The 21,400-nt window shown below is 52.7% G+C and overlaps 1 protein-coding gene across 5 annotated transcripts in view; it reads right to left on the bottom strand.

The window, feature by feature from the left end:
* Positions 1 to 21,400, bottom strand: part of WDR25 (WD repeat domain 25) — a 144,027-nt gene that overhangs the window by 33,193 nt on the left and 89,434 nt on the right. For all 5 annotated transcript variants that reach the window (XM_036316991.1, XM_036317000.1, XM_036317006.1 and 2 more), the window contains one exon: positions 19,946 to 20,076. In XM_036316991.1, coding sequence (XP_036172884.1) covers positions 19,946 to 20,076 — 131 coding nt within the window. The remainder of the gene's footprint in view (positions 1 to 19,945; positions 20,077 to 21,400) is intronic.

Below are 21,400 nucleotides of genomic sequence, written 5' to 3' on the forward strand. Positions count from 1 at the left end.
AGGGCAGGATGAGCCTCATTCTCCTCCACCCCATGGCCACTTGCTACCCAGCAGATATTCAATAGTGTTTGTAGGACGTCCTGATAAATCAGTCTCAACCCAGCAGCTCCAAGCCACTGGGGACCCCAGGAGAGAGAGCCGACCACTCCCAGCATGAGGCCTCAGCTCAGCCCTTCCCAGCTAGGCATGGGGTCTGCTCCATACAGAGTGCAGCCCCTTCCTGACAGATGGGGAAACTGAGGCCCAGAGAATGGGGACACTGAGTGTGGGGGGCCTTTTCCCCAGGAGGGATGGAGAAGCAGAGAGCAGGTTTGTGAAACTCCTCGGATGGCCAGAGCTGTGTGGGACGGCAGGGCCAGTGCAGAGGCCTCTCCCTGCACCTCCCACTCCTCGCTCCCCGGGTTGTGCCTGAGGCAGAAGCAGAACATACCCCACGGACAGCCTTCCTGTGTGGTCTCCATAGGCAGCCCCAGAGCTGGCCAGGGGTGGGGGACACGGAGGGGACAGCTGGAGAGAAGAGGCCAACATCACCTCACTCCCCAGGAGCCCCAGAACCCAGGAGGCCTCTCCCCACCCCCACCAGCCACTCCTGGATGGGTCCTGCGTTGCCACCTTCCTGTATTTACTGGCCGTTTTTAGGAACTACAGAATCTCCAGTTCCTGGGGCTCCTGGGAATAGGGGTTAGGGTTAGGGTTAAGGTTAGGGTTAGGGTTAGGGTTAGGGGTTAGGGTTAGTGATTAGGGTTAGGGTTAAGGTTAGGGTTAGGGTTAGAGTTAGGGGTTAGGGTTAGGGTTAGTATTAGGGTTAGAGTTAGGGGTTAGGGTTAAGGTTAGGGTTAGGGTTAGGGTTAGTAGTTAGGGTTAGGGTTAAGGTTAGGGTTAGGGTTAGAGTTAGGGGTTAGGGTTAGGGTTAGTATTAGGGTTAGAGTTAGGGGTTAGGGTTAAGGTTAGGAGTTAGGGTTAGGGGTTAGGGTTATGGTTATGGTTAGGGTTAGGGTTAGGGTTAAGGTTAGGGATTAGGGTTAGGGGTTAGAGCAGGAGTGGGCAAACTTTTTGACTCAAGTGCCACAATGGGTTCTTAAACTGGACCGGAGGGCCGGAACAAAAGCATGGATGGAGTGTTTGTGTGAACTAATATAAATTCAAAGTAAACATCATTACATAAAAGGGTACGGTCTTTTTTTTTTTTTTTTAGTTTTATTCATTTCAAACCGGCAGGATCCGGCCCACAGGCCGTAGTTTGCCCATGGCTGGGTTAGAGGGGAGGGTTAGAGTTAATGTTAGGGTTAGGGTTAGGGTTAGGGTTAGGATCAGAGTTAGGGGTTAGGGCAGCCGTGGGCAAACTACAGCCCGCGGGCCGGATCCGTCCCGTTTGAAATGAATAAAACTAAAAAAAAAAAAAAAAAAGACCGTACCCTTTTATGTAATGATGTTTACTTTGAATTTATATTAGTTCACACAAACACTCCATCCATGCTTTTGTTCTGGCCCTCCGGTCCAGTTTAAGAACCCATTGTGGCACTCGAGTCAAAAAGTTTGCCCACCCCTGGGTTAGGGTTAAGGTTATGAGTTAGGATTAATGTTAGGGGGTTTGGGTTAGGGTTCCCGCTATAGCTTTCCTTAATTTACAAGACAGAAATGAAGTAATTTCTGCCTAGTAAGTATGGATGCTCAAAATGTGGGGGAAGAACGTAGAGTGAGACTTAATCAAAGGCGTGGGAATGTATACCAAGCCTCCAACCACCTGAGGACCGTGTTACCTACAGGGCTAGAGACCCTCTTCAGCCGAAAGCTGGCCCTGAGGTTTGGTCAGGCGCACTGCCTGTCTGGCGGAAAGGTAAGAACTCTGCTCAGTTTTGTGGGTTTTTTTAATGTTTCATTATTTTTAAAGGCTTTGGTTTTTTTGTTTGTTTGAGAGAGAGAGAGAGAGGGATGGAGAGGGAGAGAGGGATGGAGAGGGAGAGATAGAAACATCAAAGATGAGAGAAAAGTCATTGATTGGCTGCCTCCTACACGCCCCCTACTTGGGATCAAACTCCCAACCCAGGCCTGTCCCCTGACCAGGAACTGATGTAGTGACCTCTTGGTTCATGGGTGGACACTTAACCACCGGGCCACATCCGCCAGGCTCCCCTCAGCGCTTAGCAGAACCGAAGATAGCTCGTGACTGCCAACTACCACGAACAAGCTCATGGAGTCTGACGCTGTGAGGATCACCATCTGCGAATAGGGTGGCAGGTAGCATTACCGAACACCTACTGTGCCATGCGCCTGGCCAGGTGCTTCCTATGTGACCTCGCCGAATCCTCACAACCTGGGGGTCAGGACTGCCAGCCTGTGTAGACGGCCCGCCCGGGATCACAGCGCTGGCCGGAGGCAGAGGCAGCGGGACACCCCGTCCAGGCCAGCGACACTGCAGCCTGGCTCTCCCTCCCGCACAGCCAGAGGCGGAGAGTAGCTGCTCAATTAGTGCTTGCTGAATCCGAAGCGAATTTGAACATGCCCACAGAGAAGCCATCACGTTAAAAACTGTGAAATTTTAAATTACAGATGCAGAACGCGAGGGAGGGGAAGGAAAGCAGAAACAGTCAATTACACGCGTATCTACGGTACTGATCCTCTCAAGTGAAAAATTTGTTTTCCTCACTTTATAATGGAGCCTGAATAAAATCGGATTCCAACAATGCAGCCGTCCTCCCGGGCGCCCGGCTCTGCAGTCCCAGCTGGTGCTGTGCAGGGCATCTGAGCACCCTTCGCTGGGCCTGACCTCCAGAGAGCTCAGGCTACTCTGGACAAGAGGGATGAGGGTGTGCGGCTCACCTGCCTGGGCCTGTGGGGTCGTCGCCGCCCAACACCAGGTCCAGTGCAGCAGCTGTAACCAGGGCACTGCAGGAGGGGGTCTCTCTCGCTAACGATGCACAGGCACCAACAAAGGTCACTTCACAGTGCACTGACCTAGGGCAGGGGACCACGGGAATGCCCTGTGCCCAGCACACCTCCATCTGTCCATCCCCCCTCCCCTGCTTTCCACCCTCCTAAACCCAGGCAGATCTCACCGCCTCCGGCCACCAGAAGAGGAAAGAGGTGGAGAGGAGCTGGGCTGTCTCCCAGGCGGCCAGTCCCAGGGCAGAAGAGGAGAGCCGGAGCAGGGCCTCCTCCTGGGGTCCAGCAAACACAGAACCACCGAGAGGCACAGCAGGACTGAGGGGAAGGGAGTGAACCACTATGACACCAAGGCCCCTCCTGCGATCACTCCCGCGAGCGCCACACAGGCCGGTGGGAGCTCACCCATCGGATCCGGATCAGAGGGGTGAGGGCAAGCTGTGGCTGTGGCATCTGCCCAGAGCACAGCGGCCGGGCCCAGGAACCCCCTGGGTGGGGCCGGGCAGGCTGCAGCCCCAGCTCCCTAGGTCCTGGCCAGGGCCGGGCAGAAGCAGGGAAAGGGTGAGAGCACAGGACCCGGAGCCAGCGCCCGGCACCTGCCACTGGGCTCTCTCGGGGGGCCCCCCTGTCCTGGTCTCACCTGGGAGCAAGCACGTGCTGCCTGCCTTGTGTGGTGGCAGGGCCGCCTGCTTCACTCCCACTGCCAGAGTCCCGACCGGCTGCACACCCAGGGGTGCATTTAGGGGAGATGGATGGGGTGCCCCGCACTGACGGAGCTATGAAAGGAAGAGGCCCCTTTTTTTTAACATTTATTGTTATGTGACCCCCTTCCTCCCCCACTGACCCCTTCTAGCCCGCCCCCCGCCAAGAGGCCCCTTTTCTGAGATGCTCCTCCCGATCCTACCCTCAGAATCACCCACTCCCACGTGGGTGCCTCATTTCCCAGTGCCTGTACTCTACTGGGCACGTGGGCCCCTCCCCCGGCATCTCAAGAACATCTGGCACCCTACCCACTGCCCTTATCCCACATAACTCCACACCCTTCAATGCCCGCCAGGCCTGCCACACACGCTGGCTGCCGCCTGGGGAGCGAGGTGCTGGCCTGGGCTGCTGGGCTGATCTCTGGGGCTGAGGGAAGGTGATCCAGAGCATAGCGGACTCCATACCAAGACCTAGTCCACGGCCAAGACGGGCCCTGGGGGAAGCAGGCCTCCCTGGCTTGCTGCCCAGCCCCAGCCCACTTCCTGCATCCTCAGGAGGCGGCCCCTCTCTAGCCCCCCGCTCCTCAGCTGCCCTCTCTCCAGTCTTCCCCCACCCCCCACCCCCCGCCAGGTGAGCATGCACCAGCCTCACCTGTGCTGGACACAAGCACCGACACCCAGCCCGTCCCCACGGTGAACTGTGCTCCCTTCCGGGGGGAAGCGGGCAGAGGCTTCTAGACCTAAAACCTTGCAGACTGTGGGGTCAATTCTGCTTCTAGGACTCGATGCGCAGAGATGTCCGCCTCAGTGTGTAATAAGGGAAACATGGAAACATGCAAATGCCCAATAAGAGAGAACTGGTGAAAAGTATAATGGGCAATGATTTAAAAAATTATATCACTGATGCCCTGGCCGGTGGCTCAGCAGGTTGGAGCGTCATCCTGTAAACCAAAAGGTTGTGGGTTCGATCCCCAGTCGTGGGGCGTACAGGAGGCAACCAATCGCTGTTTCTCACATCGATGTTTTTTCTCTCTTTCTCTCTCTCCCTTCCTCTCTCTAAAATCAATAAAAACATATCCTTGGGTGAGGATTTTAAAAAATGATATCACTCAAAACTTTTTAAGAACACGGGAAACGGATGCTGTAAGACTACCCTAGGACACCCGCCGTCCGTGGCGGGTGCGGCTGGGCTGACACTGATGGGTTAGCCTCCTCTGGAGTCTGCATGTTCCCCCCCGGGGCCTGCACAGAGCCCTTTGTGATCAGAACGGGTGTCTGGGGAGCAGGCACTAGGGTGTCCAGGTCTTTGACATCCACGTCCACCAGGGACCGCCTTCCCACGGCACCATCTCCCCGGCCCCTCCCAACCCTGGACCAGCTCTCCTCATAAGGTCTCTGGCTGCCCCTTTGCAAACGCCTCTCCCTCCATCTCCTTTGGCTAATAATTTAGCTACTTTTTTATTCTTCAGAGTAACACCCACTCATGGCAAACAGGTGTCTGCACGGGTGTGACATCCTCCTCCTGTCCATCCCCATCCCTGTCCTGGGGGGCAGTGGCTGCAGGGAGGGCTTGGGGCGGGCTCAGGGCAGAATGGCACCTCAGGGAATGGTGAGAAGCAGACCTGAGGGAGGCTTGGGGATAGAGAAGGAGTGACATTCATCAGCAGAGCAGCAGGCAGAAGGGGAGGGGGCACCCTGGTTCATATTAGCAACACACTCCTTCCAGTGGAGACCACCATGCCAGCAGCAGAGAAGCCCGGGCACCCCGAGGCCGGTGCTGTGCGCCATGGACAACCTGCACAGCCTCGTGCTGGCCCAGTACGGGCCACGGGGGCTGGGGTGCCGAGGGAGGGGTGCCGAGGGAGGGCTATCTGAAAGCCGCCACCACGGTTTCTGGCTTGGTCAGAAACGAGGCCTGTCCTGGAGTTTCTCTGAATCCCGCAAACTAGAATGATGTCGTACGTGGTACGTGGCAGGGGCTGGCTCGGCAATCGTTTGATGAATAAATGAACGGGGCGAGCCGGAGAACCAGAACTTCTTAAAGAACATGTTTAAGTGAATGATTATAATTAAAAACTGAGAGATGTGCCTGCTGTAAGAAGAGCCTCAGAGGGTGATGGGAGATGTCACCCTCGTGTCCTCTCTGAATGCCGCGTGAGGGACCACTCAGCACTGCCTAATTACAGGACGCACGGCGCGGTTTCTTCTCACACGTCCGTCACCTTGCTCAGCGTCGTGCCAGACCCGCTAACGAGCACCAGGCAGTCTTCCTTCAGAGGAGAAAGAAAAGGCTGCGGCTGCTGGGAGAGTCTGCCCGCCCACAGGGTACACACGCAGCCCCGTGCTTCAATCAGCACAGCCGCCAACTCCCCTGTAACTGGGATCCATGTGGGGGCGTGAATGTGGACTGCACCCACGTTCTAGAGCCATAAAACCTCCACAGAGCTGCGCCACAGGCTCACCGAGGCGGGTACGGTCACCGAGTCAAGAAGCACCACTGAGCCACGGACCCCGCAACGGCCATGCCAGTCGGGGGCGCCAGGCTGGGCAGCCCGTCGTGTCCCCAGCCCCTATGCAGCTCACACTCCAGTGGGAGCTGACACTTGCCAGGCAGCTAACACCAAGCCTAAGGGGGCACGGGACCCCACTCCAGGGGGACTCGGGGGAAGCTCTGCAGAGGAGGCAGCGGTGGGGGCCCGGAGGACAAGCGCCACCTGGCCAGGAAGAGGGGACAGTCACGGCCAAGAGAAAATATGTTCAGAACCCACCTGGACCCCTCCAGCCCCTCTCCCCGGTGATTACAACTAAAACTCCGGACAAGACAAAAAGCAATTCCCCGAGAACTCTCACTGTCGACAAAGCTTATTGACTGGGAGGAGAGGTCAGAACTGGGAGAAGTGACCGGCCCAGAGATGAGCTGCTATTTTATTTTCAATTTTGTTTTCTGTCTTTTTTTCCTTCTTTTCTCTAACAGCTTTGACCTCAGAGCAGGCCCCCCGTGGAGCTCTGGTGGCAGCTTCAAAATCCATAAAGCAAAAAATGACAGAACGAACAGAGAAACACACCATTCCGCAATTACAGCTGCAGGCTTCAACACTCCTCTGCCAATAACTGAAAGAACAAGTAGACAAGAAATGAGCAAGATGTACAGGAATAAACTGGACAACATCATCAACTGACTTGGCCCACTGTGACCTACAGAGCGCTTCACCCAACACCAGCGAAATACGCAGCCCTCCCAGAGAGCAGGGACAGGTCTGACCACAGCAGAATTAATATGCTGTGTGCGTGTTTTTTATTTCAGAGAGAGGATCGGAGAGGGAGAGAGAAATAGAAACATCAATGACGGGAGAGAATCGTCAACTGGCTGCCTCCTGCACGCCCCCTACTGGGGATGGAGCCCGCAACCTGGGCATGTGCCCTGACTGACCGTAACAGAATTAAACTAGAAATTAATAACACAAAGATATTTGGGAAATCCTTACACGTTCAGAAACTAAACAATATACTTCTAAATAACCCCTACATCAAAGAATAAATAAAAAGAAAATTAGAAAATATTTTGGGGTTGAATGAAAATTTAAATACAACACATCAAAATATGTGGGATGTGAGCTTGGAGGGAAGTGTATCGAAATCAAATGCCGATATTAAAAATGATTTCAAATCAACACTCTAACTTGCCACCTGAAGAAGTTAGGGGGGGGAAAAACAACAGAAAAACAATGGAGAAAAATCAATGTTTCATGGACATGACCCATAAGATTGCTAAGTCTCTAGCCACACTGAGAAAAAAAAAAGAAGACGACGACGACACAGGAATAAAAGAGAGAGAACCTAAAATCACCAAAAGGATAATAAAGGAATATGATGAGCAAGTGTATGTATATAAATGTGATAACTTAGACGAAATGAACCAATTCCTTAAGGGGCACCAACCACCAAGGCTCATCTGTGAAGAAATACAGTCTGCAGAGTCCTGTGTGAACCCTCGCGGAGACCACTTCCAACCCACTTCAAACCAGGGAGCTGCCACTTCACGCCCGCAGGGACGGGATTAGCCGGAAGACCGACAACACGTGTTGGCGAGGACACAGCAATTCGAACCCTCGGGCACTGCTGGTGGGCATGTAAATGGCGCAGCCACCGTCTGGCGGCTCCTCCGGGCTGCCCATTGCGCTACCATATGGTCCAGCAAGTTCCCTCGGAGGCAGAGCCTGAGAGAAATGAAAACATGTCCACACGAAAACCTGTACACAAACGTTCGTAGCAGCATGATTTATAGCAGCCAAAAATTTAAACACAAACGTCCATCACGCAGTGAGTGGATAAATAAAATGTGGTCTATCCACAAAGGAGAGTCACTCAGGTATGAGAGGGAATGAAGTCCTGACACCGGCTACAGCGCGGATGGGCCCCGAGAACGCGGTTTCTAGAAAATGCCAGGGCCCTAACCGGTTTGGCTCAGTGGATAGAGCGTTGGCCTCGGGACTCAAGGGTCCCAGGTTCGATTCCGGTCAAGGGCATGTACCTGGGTTGCGGGCACATCCTCAGGAGGGGGTGTGCAGGAGGCAGCTGGTCGATGTTTCAAACTCTGTATCCCTCTCCCTTCCTCTCTGTAAAAAATCAATAAAATATATTTTTTAAGAAAGAAAAGAAAATGCCAGGGACGGGCAAATCCAGAGACAGGAAGTAGATTAGTGGTTGCTGGGGGCGGGGGGGTGGGGAGGGGCACGGCGTGCGGGGGAGCGGGGGGGTGGCCCTCTAAAGGGCACGGAGTTCCTTTCTGAGGTGATGAACATGTTCTGGATTGACTGTGATAATGGCCGCATAACTAAATACACTAAAAACCAAGGAACTGTGCATTTCCCGTGAGTGCATTGTACGTTATGTGCATTACATCTCAACAAAGCTGTCATCAAAAAGATTCAGTAAGTACTCAAGACAAAAGATAACTAGGGCATCAAACCCATGATTTTTTGAACGCTATTAGCTATGGCAAACTTAAAAAGTTTTGAGGTAAAAAGGTAAGTCAATTTCAATAATAACATGAAATTTCTTAAAAATCTCAAGGGGAGGTTTCGGTGTAACAGCTTATTTTCAAGGCAAAAGGTATGATAAAGGACTCAAACGAGCATTATGTCAATTCTGCATTTATATAGTCATTCTAGTCTGCTTTATATTTTCTGATACGCGCTACTGCATTTTGAAAAACCGAAGTTATCAAGTGGGGTGTTACCGTAGGACTTGGGATACGGCCCCGAGTGCCATGGGTCTCCCATTGTCCACACCGAGCTGAGCCCCCGGCAGGTCTTAAAGGGGAGCTGCTGGTGACCGAGAAAGCGCTGCAGCGGGGGCTGAAGAGGAGGGCTGGGCTGGGCAGCCGTCATCAGGATCCGGACTCCAAGAACCACCTCCTAGCTCTGCCCACAAGTTTGGACGACCCAGGAGACACACGCAGACTGGCCAGCCGCCTGTGAGGGCAGCCAGAGACTGACAGGTGCATCAGACACCAAAGGAATGTGGGTCTCCCGCAGCCCCTCACTGAGCGTGAGCTCCTGCAGGGCAAGGCTGCCTCCCTGGATGTGGTCACCTGTGCCCTGGGACAATGCTGGTGTCTGGGGGCGGCTCAGAAAATGTCTGTGACATCAATACATGCACAGTGTCCTCTTCCTGCAGGTGGAGAGGGAGGGTTTAGAAAAAGATGGGTTCACATCCAAGCCCACACCTGTGCCAAGCGCTGGACCTTTCAGGGCCGGTTTCCGTGCCCCCGAGGAGACAGATGCCATCACACGGTGCTGGGGTTACGGTTCCAGGCCTGCAGCTGCAGGGCCCCCAGTATCCCGTTCACAGCTGGGCTCTGGACACCGGCCCCGGGCTGCACTGCAGGGCTGGATGAACCCCTGAACTTGAACGCTGCCCAGTACAGGTCTCCCCAGGAACAAAACACAGAGCGTGGGCATCAAGCCTCCTGGTTCAGGTCTCACCCCACTACCGTGTGCTGGCTGCCAGGACCTCTCTCAACCTTGGGCGCCCTGCCAGTGGAATGGGGTGATGGCAGCACCTGGCACCCCTCCCGGCACTGCTGTGCAGCCAATGAGCTCAGAACAGAGGCTGGCAGGTGCTGAGCGCCCAGTACATGCCACCTCGATCAGTTCTGAGCACCCAGTCCTAGCACCGCGGGATCGTCGGGCAACAGCAGCCCAGAGAAGGAACAGCCCGAAGCACAAGGCGTTCTGAGCTAGGCTCTCTGGTGCCCTTCCCCCGCCTCTCTGCCCCTGTTAGTCTCCCACTCTCATCTGCATAAAAAGTTTGGTTTGAGGCAAAACTTAGAACTGCAGAAAGTACAGAGTCCAAATAAAAAGGTTTTTTAATATAAAACCGATGAAAGAGACAAATGGAAAGTAATCAAAACCTCATTAGGGCAAATAAGCAACCTGCCTACAATGCCATGAAAACTGATGGTGCTGAGAGTCGTGAGCGAAGGCACCGAGTCTCCCAGACACAGCCAGCATCTCGGGAATGCAAATATAAGGGTGCCCTCACCCCACAGAGAGAAACCCTCCAAAACACCACTCAGGACTCGCACCACGGCACCCAAACCGAGACCTAGGGCTGTAGTTCACAACTCTGTTTGTCCATCAGAATCTCCTGAGAGGTATCTCTGCTGCCCCCAGGTGGGCCAGACCTCTGTGCTAAGGCCACCTGTCCAGGCCGGCCACCAGGGGTGGCTTTACCAGCTCCCATCACGGCCGCCCACGGAAGGATGCCCACAGCGGGGGCGTGAGATGACACCGGAATGGCGGCTTGGGTTCTGCTTCACCTGGGTGAGCCCATGGCTTGGGATTTTAGAAACCAGTCTTGATTATGTCTGTTAGTCATTCATGCAAGATCTCCCCTCCCCCTTTGGTAGGCACTGGGGATCCAGCAGCAAACGAGGCAAACCCCTGACCTCAGGGCATTTACATTCTGCTGGGAAACCATATGAGGGGCTGTGACATGGAGCTGAGGAGAGGGCGAGCCAGCGGCCCCCACTACCAACCTGTGCATTGAGACACACACCTGCACGGGGTCTGGGACATGATCCAAAGGAGGTCAAGAAACTAACTCAAGATCTGGAAGTCATGCCCTGACCGGTTTGGCTCAGTGGATAGAGCGTCGGCCTGCAGACTCAAGGGTCCCAGGTTCAATTCCCGTCAGGGGCATGTACCTTGGTTGCGGGCACATCCCCAGTGGGGGGTGTGCAGGAGGCAGCTGATCTCTCTCATCGATGTTTCTCTCTCATCGATGTTTCTAACTCTGTATCCCTCTCCCTTCCTCTCTATAAAAAAATCAATAAAATATATTTTAAAGAAAGATCTGGAAGTCACGGTGGAAAGGGAGGAGAGAGGGCGGGAAAGACGTTGAACAAGCATGAAACAGCAATGATTTGTGACAAAGCAGCATGGGACCGAAAGTGAGCTGGCCTTGAGCCGATTTTCTCCTGTGGATTTCTCCCGAGCGATGGGCGGGCGCCCTAGAGGCCCGCCTGGCGGAGCGCACCTGCTGCTCTTCCGGGGAGCAAGGCGCTGTGCTCTGAGACTCGCTGGCCAGCACCTACGGACGGGAGGAAGGACTGGGGCAAAGGCTGAGCCCCAGCCCGGGGCCACGCGCCCTAGATTTCCCAGAGCTGCTCTGATTTCCAGGGCTCGGCCCTGCTCAACTGTGAGGTGTCTGCTGAGTTGGGGTTCCATAACTTAGTCTTGCGAAAAGGGTCGATTTTAAGCCTCTGTAGTTTTCTACAAATCTGATTCCTAATACAAGGGAGAATTTTTTTTTTTTTAGCTTCTATCCTAACTTGGCTCCAACTCCACAGTCATCTTAAAGTGAACTTGGAAGTAGGTGCCTCAGCATTCCCCACAGTACTGGTGGCCCAGAGGGCTGGGCCCACAGCTTACACTTCTGCATCCCTGCAGCTCCAGCTGGGCACACAGCCCGGGCCCTGTGCAGCTGGAGATGCATGAGGCTAGCAGCTCTGTCATCTTCAAACATGGGGAGCACGAGAGCTCAGACTTGGCCGTGAACTGCAGTGTTGAGGCCACCACACCATACCTCGCCCGATACAGGGTCTCCCGAGTCCTCTGCCTCTGTCCACACTTCTGGAATGACCAGTTGCAGCTGAACCACAGCTAGCCTTAGATCCCAGGGTGGCCACTGCCCCTGAGCTGTGGGCAGGTGGGTGCATCTGCAAGGCTCCACCCACAGTGGGTGGGGCAGCTGACCCCATCAGTTCACCCAAGATTGCCCCCTGAACACCTGCTCTGGTCCCGGCCCTGTGGGAGATGCTGGGCACAGACCCAGTCCCCACACGGGTGGCTGTACTAGTACATGAACACCTGCTGGATGCAGGAGCTCATGGTAAAGTAAGAAGTTCAGTAGCTGTCACTAAGGTAGGTCCCAGGTGCTGCAGGTCAGCCAGGACAAAGGCTGAGGGCACTCACAGGGGAGGAGCAGGGGACCTCTATGTTCAGAGGCCCTCTGGGCCCTGGCTTCTCAGTGTGGTCCATGGGCTGTCTGCCTCTGCATCTCCTGGGAGCTAGTCAGAAATGCTGGACTGGATGTTTGTGCTCCCTCCACCCCCCCCGCCCCGCCGCCTCCAAATCCATATGTTAAAGCCCTAACCCCCAATGGGATTAGGCTACGTGAGGTCACGAGGGTGGAGGCCCATGATGGGACTGGTGCATTGTAAGGGGATGAAGAGACCAGAGCTCTCTCTCCCCACCATGTGAGGACACAGCAAGAAGGTGACCATCAACAAGCCAGGAAGAGAGCCCTCACCTGACCATGCTGGCCCCTTGCTCTTGACCTTTCAGCGCCCCGCGCCCCCCCCCCCCCCCCCCCCGCATCTGTGGCCTTTGGTTACAGCAGCCTGAGCTGGCTGAGACACCATCTCTGCCCCAGATCTGCCGAAGCAGAATCTGCATCCTAACAAGAGCCCCAGGTGCAAGTCTGAGAAACTCCACTGTAGAGACCACCTCACCACCTCTCTACTATTCCAGCGGGGAAACTGCGACTAACCCAGGCTTTAGCCTAAGGGATTTGCCCACAATCCCCCACGCTGAGCGAATGGTATGGGGAGAATGTGAGCCCAGGTGTCCTGTAGCCCAGCCAGTTACACTGGAGGCCAGGAGAGCTGCTGAAGCGAGGGACCCCCACAGTGACATGAAGGTCAGGCCCAGACATCTTGGATTTCAGTCAACACTCAAGTTCAAGGGAGACGAGTCGGGAACTTCTGTATGGGTGGCACTGAGCCAACTCCGGGTGAGCATGGTCAGCTGGCTTGGGCGGAACACATCCTGCCAACCTGCCGGAGGGGAGCCTGGCACTTGGCAGTAATGAGGAATGTGATTAGGCAGAGAGAGATGGGCCAAGATGAGAAGAAGGGGAGCCAAGAAGCCCATTTGCCATAATGAACTGGGCTGGACCAGAGGAGTCCAGAATCCCAACACTCATCACGCGGCTAAGCTTAAGGAATCATTGTAGGACTGAAAGTAGCTTCAAGGTTATGTGTTCCACTCCTCAGACTTGGTTCTCTGAGACCCCAGACCTATGGTCACACTCCAGGGGTGGGCGCACCTACCCAGGATGCTGCCACTCTGGCCCAAAACCTATCCCTAACCTTGAACATGCTGGTTGCTTTAACCCAGCAATTGAGTTCTGGGACCCAAGCTTAAGGAAATAAGCCCCCAATATGGAAACCACCATATATGCAAATAGATATCTTACAGAGGAATCTATACTAATAATAGACAAATATGTAAATTGGCCATCCCTCCACAACGCCCACAGCCAATCAGGAGTGAGTATACAAATTAACCCGACAAAGATGGCGGGCCTGTGGGCAGCGCACATACACGCAGGCGCCGAGCAGCTGGGGGTGGGGCGGGAGAGCAGGCGGCTTGGGGGGCTTGGCAGAGCGGGAGAGCAGACAAAGAGTGGGCAGCTTTGGGGGCTTGGCAGAGTGGGAGAGAGGGCGGAGAGCGGGAGAGAGGGCGTTGTGGGATCTCCTAGACACTAGAGCAAAGTGAACCTGGAGCAAGTTACTGTTGTGGGTGGGGGATGGAGGGAAAGCAAAGGTGAGAGACATAAGTAAAGTCAGTGTGTTGAGGAAAAATTAAAAGATATCCTGCAACTTCTAGGAAATCTCCACCAATGGAGCAAAGTAAAAAAAAAAAAGACATCTATTATTCTGTGAGCACCAAACCAAACTGGGTTGGGGTCTCAGACATTGCAAAGACAGACAGAAACTCCCAGATTGGAGAGGGTGGAGGTTGGGCTAAGGGACCCACTCCCCCCATGCACGAATTTCATGCACCGGGCCCCTAGTGTACAATAATGTGGACCGGGATGGTTTTTTGGAGGTGGTAACAAGAAACACCTCAGACCCTTGACTGGAGAATAGTTCTCTGGAAAAGACATTCTCTGAGCACATGGTTCCTGCAAGGATGCTCGGAGGTGTACACAGAGACCCCCACCCTGTCAGCCAGATCAGGGCAATTAGTCCCAACAATCAACAGGGTGACAGATGTCACGGCCAGATCTATGCATAGCAGGGATCCAACAGGTCGTAAATACTTTTGGCTTTGTGGGCCATGTGGTCTCTGTTGCAACTACTCAATTCCGTCTCTGTAGCATAAAAGCAGCCACAGGCGATACATAAATGAATGAGTGTGGCTGTGTTCCAATAAAACTTTATTTATAAAAACAGGTGGTGGGCCAGATTTAGCCCCAGGCTGTTGTTTGCTGACCTCTGACCTCCCTCTTTAGATCAATTACTTTTAAATGGGAAAGGAGGGCATGCTAAACATCCAACTTAGGAAACTGTTTAGTAAGCTAAACCATGTGGAATTGACTCATTCGATCCATATTCATTGAGGGCTTGCTATGTCAGACACTGCTCTGAGCCAGGGATGAGGCAAGGAGCCGGTCAGCACGCTGGGTCAAAGGGACTTAATGAAAATCCTTCAGGCATTTGTGATAACAAGGAAAACCCTCACAATGCTCTGAGAAAAGCAACATATATAATAATGTATAAAAATAAGACCGAACAATGTTTTCTCAAAAAACCCCACACAGGGGGAAAGAAAATATCAAAAATTACTAAGTTTACCTTTGGCTAGTTCCACCAACTCTTGCCTTATTTCCCTCCTTTTTCCCCCATATAATCACGTATTACTTTTACAACAAAACAGGGCTTTCTATTGTATTTTAAAGGGGAAGCATGACTTGATTTTAAGCTGAGATCAGTGTCCCTCCTGCTTCCACCTTCGATTAGTTTCCAGTCAGAAAAAGCCCAAAGGCTAGCTGGGCCCTCCAGGTTGCTGCGCTGGCCAGGGAGGGCCAGGCGTTCAGCACCTGGGACAGCGCCCAGCACACTGGGCAGGGAGCCACCCAGCTGGGAGGAGCCAGTGCCTGTCCCCTCCCTTCCTCCTGCAGAGTCCAGGTGAGGCTCTCACAACACCCGCCAGAGGGAACAACTGAAGCAGGAAAGAGCTGTTCCTGAAGCCTGGCTGGTGCAAATGGAGCAGGCCCAGTGACAGGGCAGGGGGGCAGAAGCAGTCGGATTGCTGGTAAGAAGGGAGTAGAAACAAACACTGCACATCCCTCTACCCGTATTATTAGCCTGGGAGAGACTTGAAACATGCCAGTACCAGTCACAGCAACCTATGCTTTGAATTGCTTCTCCCCCAGCATTTTCAGACCGTGTCAGCTGGCCTCAGCCCCAGGAGAAAATCTGATATTTGTAACAAACTCTTCAATCAGATGGCATCCGTGGTGAGCAATTTCTTATGTGTTCGGTTTTTAAGGCTAGAAGCAGGGAGGGCACCTTCAAGAGACAGGGCCCTCGGCAGGGGCCGGGGAATCCGGTGATCATGTGGCCAAGAGATTCCAACTCCACAGCTCTTTCCAGTGCTTCTTTCATTCATCGCGTATTTTCCCAAACATAAGTGTTCTAGTATTTTTCTAAAATACCACTGTGTCCACTTCTTTTTGTTTTTCTTTGTTAACCCTCACCCAAGGATATTTTTCCATTGATTTTTAGGGAGAGTAGAAGAGAGAGGGAAAGACAGAGAAACATCGATGTGAGAGAAGCACATCGGCTGGTTGCCTCCTACCCAAGCCCCGACCAGGGCCCAGGCCAGGGAGGAGCTTGCAACCAAGGAATGTGCCCTTGACCAGAATTGAACCCAGGACCCTTTGGTCCACAAGCCGATACTCTATCCACTGAGTCCAACCGGCGAGGGCTGTCTACTCCTTTATGGGTAACTTTTCTCTTTCCCAAATATTTTTGTAAAAAGAGTTTCTTTGTTTAAAAAAAAAAAAAGTGATTTTAAAAAAACAAACACGTTGTTTTTTTAGAAACTATTTTCTGTCAACCTTATTTCTTTGGTTGGTGGTGGTTCCCACCTACTGGGTGGCCTGAGCGGTGGGGCTGCGTCCAGCGCCCAGTCAGCGGTGGGCTGAGCACTCCAGCCTCAGGAGGAAGCTGCTGAACCGGCACAGGGGCGCCTGCATGACTTTTTACCTGAAAGAGTACATCTGCTGCTGAGGGGAATGCAGACTGGTGCAGCCGCTGTGGAAAACAGTATGGAGTTGCCCAAAAATTAAATAAGGAACCACGGTTTGACCCAGCAACCCCACTTCTGGAAATATATCCTAAGAGTCCTAAAACTCAATTAGGAAGACTATATGCACCCCTATGTTCATAGCAGCACAATTTACAATAGTTAAGATCTGGAAACAGCCGAAGTGCCCATCAGCAGATAAATGGATAAAAATGCCATGGTACATTTATACCATGGAATACTTTGCAGCAGTAAAAAAGCAGAATTTCTTACCCTTTGTCGCAGCATGGACTGACCTGGAGAGTATTATGCTAAGTGAAATAAGCCAGTCAGAGAAGCACAAATATCACATAATCTCATGTATATGTGGAATCTAATGAACAAAATAGATCCAGAGACATGGATGCATGGAACAGACTGACACATCTCAGAGACAAGAGGGAGGGGGGAGATTAGCTTAAAGAACTTACATACATATATGTATAGCCCGTGGACACATACAATAGTGCAGTGAAGGCGTGGGTGAGGCAGGGATTGGGGGGAGGGGGGCAACGGGAGGGAAAGGGAGCCTCTGTAATACTGTCAACAATAAAAAATGAATAAAAAAAAAGAAGAAAAAAAAAAGAGTACATCTGTCTGTGCACTAACTCTCCAACCTGTGAAGTACTTTAAGCAAGATGCCTTCAGCTGCCTGGCCCTGGGGGCGCTGTCTCACCTCCCTCCACCCCGGCCACCTGCACGGGCCTCTGCTAACACTCGCCTGCTTGGGGGCTGCACCTGTCCGGGACAGCCTTCAGGTGGGACCTTAGGGTGCAGGTGCTGCAGGCTGGAGCCCTTCAGGCTGGGACACTGACATTCTGCGCCTTCTTCTTTCAAAGTCAAGTTCAACCCTAGGGGCTGTGTGCCTTCTTCAGACCAGGGCAGTACTTCTCAGATCCTGAATACAAACCCTCCTGACTGTGTCGAGCCCCCGGTCAGTCCGTTCTCTTCCTCACCCCTCCATGAATCCTCCTCAGCCCTGATCCCGGCACCCTCCTCACAAGCCTCCCACAGCTCCCCTCTGCTAATCCAAACCAAGACCCACAGCACTGACAGTCTCTTCCCGGGCCTGTCCCACTGCCTGGAGCCCATGCCCAGTCAAGGTGAGCCGGTCACTAGTCCCTGCCCACATTTCATATTACCACCTCCTGTACTGTACGCTCGGTATGACTGCCTTCCTCCCTCATTCACTCAGGCAACCAAGATTTGTATATGCCAGGCACTGTTCTAGAAGCTAGAAGTCAGCAACAAACAAAACTCCCTGCCTTGGAGGATCGTATGTTTTACTGATGTCCCAGTGCACGGATTCGTGCACATTGAAAGGAAATTAATTAGAAGAAATATTTTAATGTCGCTATTCGCCCTTTCTCTATAATAGAAGTGTCAACCAAACTCACACTAGACAATGACAGATTGAAACACACGCGTGCGATTGGCGACAGCAAGAGCTTTATATGTATCGTGCATGTGCGAGTCAACTTAGCCTTTGATAGATATAGAATAAACTTGCTTAACTAGACTCGCTTTCTGATGTAGCTAAACTTTTACCAGCCCAGTGAAACATCCCAAATTCTCTTTCAGGTAATTGTCAGCAACACAGCAGTAAATATCAACACGAAGCAGATTATTATTGTAGATCACGCAGGGAGAACAAAGGGTAAAATATTTAACTGTAGCAGTGTTTGACTATATTCTGTGCAGTGAGAAAACCTGAAGTCATTTTCAAGGTCCACCATTTCTTACTTCTTGCAGTTGGGTCAAGTTTCTAAACTTTCTAAATCTCCATTTTCCAGCTAATGAAAAGAAAATAGGATTCCCCCGAGTCTTCTATCTACCTACTCCAGGATCAAATGAGATGAGGCATGTGAAAACGCTTCACAAACATTTGGTTAAAGTGTAAAATGTTTACACCTGGCTATAAAGCAAGTCATGTTCCTGGGCTGAAGAAACTCTAAGGAGGTTCGTCACTAGGGAGAGGAAGCTGGGCGTCGCTATGCGACGTCATTACCTGGTGCCCACAGCGACCGTTTCTGGGCTGCGCTGGGCTGTGGGCCGCATTTTGCACCATGGAGTCTTGGCAGCATTGGCTGTGATTTGGTGAGGTGTCACTCCGGGGTGGTGGCAGGGCCTGTGTCCCACTTGGGGGAAACCAAATGTTGGTTTGTCAGCGCCAGGTCTGTGGTGCTGTTTATTTTTAAATGGCCAGTGTGCGTCATGACAGCTCCTGTGTTGAGCGTCTGCTCCCTGGTGGTCAGTGCACATCATGGCTACAGGTTGGATGGGCACTTAGCCTTTTATATATATATCAGCGGTTCTCAACCTGTGGGTCGTGACCCCTTTGGGGTAGAATGACCCTTTCACAGGGGTCGCCTAAGACCATCGGAAAACACATATATAATTACATATTGTTTTTGTGATTTATCACTATGCTTTAAATATGTTCAACTTGTAACAATGAAATTGGGGGTCACCACAACATGAGGTACTGTATTAAAGGGTCGTGGCATTAGGAAGGTTGAGAACCACTGATATATATAGATGGAAGGAGACAGGCAAATAAATGAACTTGTAAAACCAGGTGATGGTAAGTGCAAAGGAGACTACTGAATGCCAGGGGGCAGCTGGCATGGTGGTCAAGGATGGCCTCCCTGGAGAAGTGGCATTTGAGTAGAACCCTGCAGGAGGGAGGTCATGAGCCTCCAGCAGAACACTGGGAGAAAAACATTCCAGGCAAAAGGAGCAGCAAGTGCAAAGGCCCTGAGGCTGGAATGTGCTGGTGTGTTCTAGGAAAGGCAAGGAAGCTAGTGGGGATGAGAAGATCATGCAGGCCAGTGGGCCACAGCAGGGACACTGGCTTTCACTGTGAGAAAGACCTGAGCCTGAGGGCTCTGAGCAGATGGGCAACACACTGGGCATACACTGTCACAGACCACTCTGGCCTCCAGTTGTTGAGAACAAACTGCAAGGGGCATGGGGGGAAGAGACACCAGACAGACGCCTCTACAATGATACCAGTGGGAGGCAATAGCAGCTTAATCCAGACTCATGACCGGATCTCCTGGCAGGTCAGGTTTAGGGGTACAGAACGAGCACAGACAGGGTGATTCTGATGGTTCTGGCCCGAATGACTAGAAGGGATAGGGCTGCCCTTATTAGGTTGGTGAAGGCGACAGGAGCAGCAGGCTGTGTGCAGGGTGGGAGTGGAGATCACTACCCTGGGGGACTGATGGTGAGCAGCCTTTAAGCCCCAAAAGGAACACAGTCTCCTCGAAGAAGCCTTCCTCACAGCAAGCTGAAAACACTCCCTGCCTCTGAATGCTGGCCCCTCCCTGCCTCCCTCCCTCTCTCGCCCACATTCACACACACACACACACACACACTCACACACACACTCATCCGCATCAGTTATCTGTATCACACGTTAATTCCCTTGAGACTCATTCATTTTACATTATCTGGAAGCATTTGCACATAGTAGCTGTTCAATAAATATTGTTGGTACTATGCTGTACAGAATGGCACCGATGATGTTTTAATAGTCTAACAACTCAAAATTGTTTTTCAAAACATCTAAAAATTATGCTTAGCACTGATTAAAAAGTAGTGGTATTTAATCCATCTGAAGCATCCTAGCTGGAGGTGTGGACCTGCCCCCAGCCATTAAAATCGCCATGGCAGGCTCTCCGAGGGAAGGCCAGGAGAAGACGACGGGCTTACCTTGCCGGCCCTCACATCCCAGGCTTTGACCTCAGAGCTGAAGCCCCCACACACAAAAAGGTTGTGGTCTTTCGGATGAAATTTCAAGGTAGTGACTCTGAAGTTACTCTGACCACTGAATACCTGGGTTCCTACAACACAAAAAAGAGAAGAGAAAAAAATACTCAGATCACAAAATAAGTATCTTTAAGACAAAGACGCTACCTGGGATGAAGCTACAGGCCAACACTGCCCACCTGGGCCTGAGGCAGCCAGGGAAGACACCCTGGAAACACAACAGCGGCAGCAGCAACTCGCCTCACTCTCGGCCACCGGGCCCTGATTAGCGGGACCCCCTCCCCAGGCTAAACTAGTGGCTGGATCCTTGAACGCCGCCTTCTGTGTGCTCTGACCCACTTTACAACAGAAACACGCCACACTGGGGAGGCTGAGCAACATGGCCAAGCTGCACAGCTCACACAGTAGAGTCGTTACCTGGGGTCTGCAAGTCTGATGGAAACCAGGGGCCTCCAGAGTGGTCTTTGTAGGACCAGCCATCTTACAATCACAACCTTATTCACCCACGAAGGGTTTGGTACTGAGCCTGGAGTGAGGGTGGCAGGAGACTCTGGTGACAAAGGAGAGTGTGACATCACATTGGCCCAAACTCCCAATGTGCAGGTGGTGTGGACCCTCAGAGTCCCACCGGTTCTGCAGGACTCGAGTCCGTCCGTGTCCTTATATATCTGCCATCAGACGGGCATCAAGCACTTACATGCCTTGTGCAAGTGTCCGTGTGCCCTGAGCTGGTCTCGGGGGCTCTGGGCCAGCGCTCCTCCGTCTTCACAGTCGCATCTCGCACCCAAGCACTGGCTGTAGTTCTCATGTGTCCAGTTCAACCCCCCAAAAAGCACAGTGAGGAACCGGGCTGGCGTGGGGGCCGTTCTCAACACTGAGAGTCTGAGGGCTGCCTCTGTGCGTGTCCCCAGGCCCAGGCCACCACACCAGGTCACGCCAGCCTGGCGGCTTCCTGCAGAGAAGCCGACAACGGCTCTCCTGGCCCACAAGGGACACGCCTGACTGCCGCTGGCCCATGGGAAGTCCCCCAGTGGACTGAGGCAGCGGGCAGTGAGGGGCACAAGAAGCTGGTGGCCAAGAACACCGACCTCTCCCATGTCACTTCCTCTTACAGACAGCACTTCCTGAAGGCTGCCGTGCTTCGTGTTCAGGACCCCACACACCTGGTGGAATGTCCCACCACATCACCAGGGAAGGACACGAGAGCCACTGACCGGTACCCTGACCTGGATGGGTCTCGGGGCTGTCTGACTGCGTGCCCCATCAGTGAGAAGCCGGGAACTCACACGGCCAACCTCTGCATGCTTATTCATTAGTGATACAATGTGCTCTGTACCAATATACTCTGAACATTACAACAAATACCAAAAATAGACTATTTTAAAGGATGAGACAAGG

This window comes from Myotis myotis, unplaced genomic scaffold (assembly GCF_014108235.1).
Source record: "Myotis myotis isolate mMyoMyo1 unplaced genomic scaffold, mMyoMyo1.p scaffold_m19_p_1, whole genome shotgun sequence".
NCBI lineage: Eukaryota > Metazoa > Chordata > Mammalia > Chiroptera > Vespertilionidae > Myotis > Myotis myotis.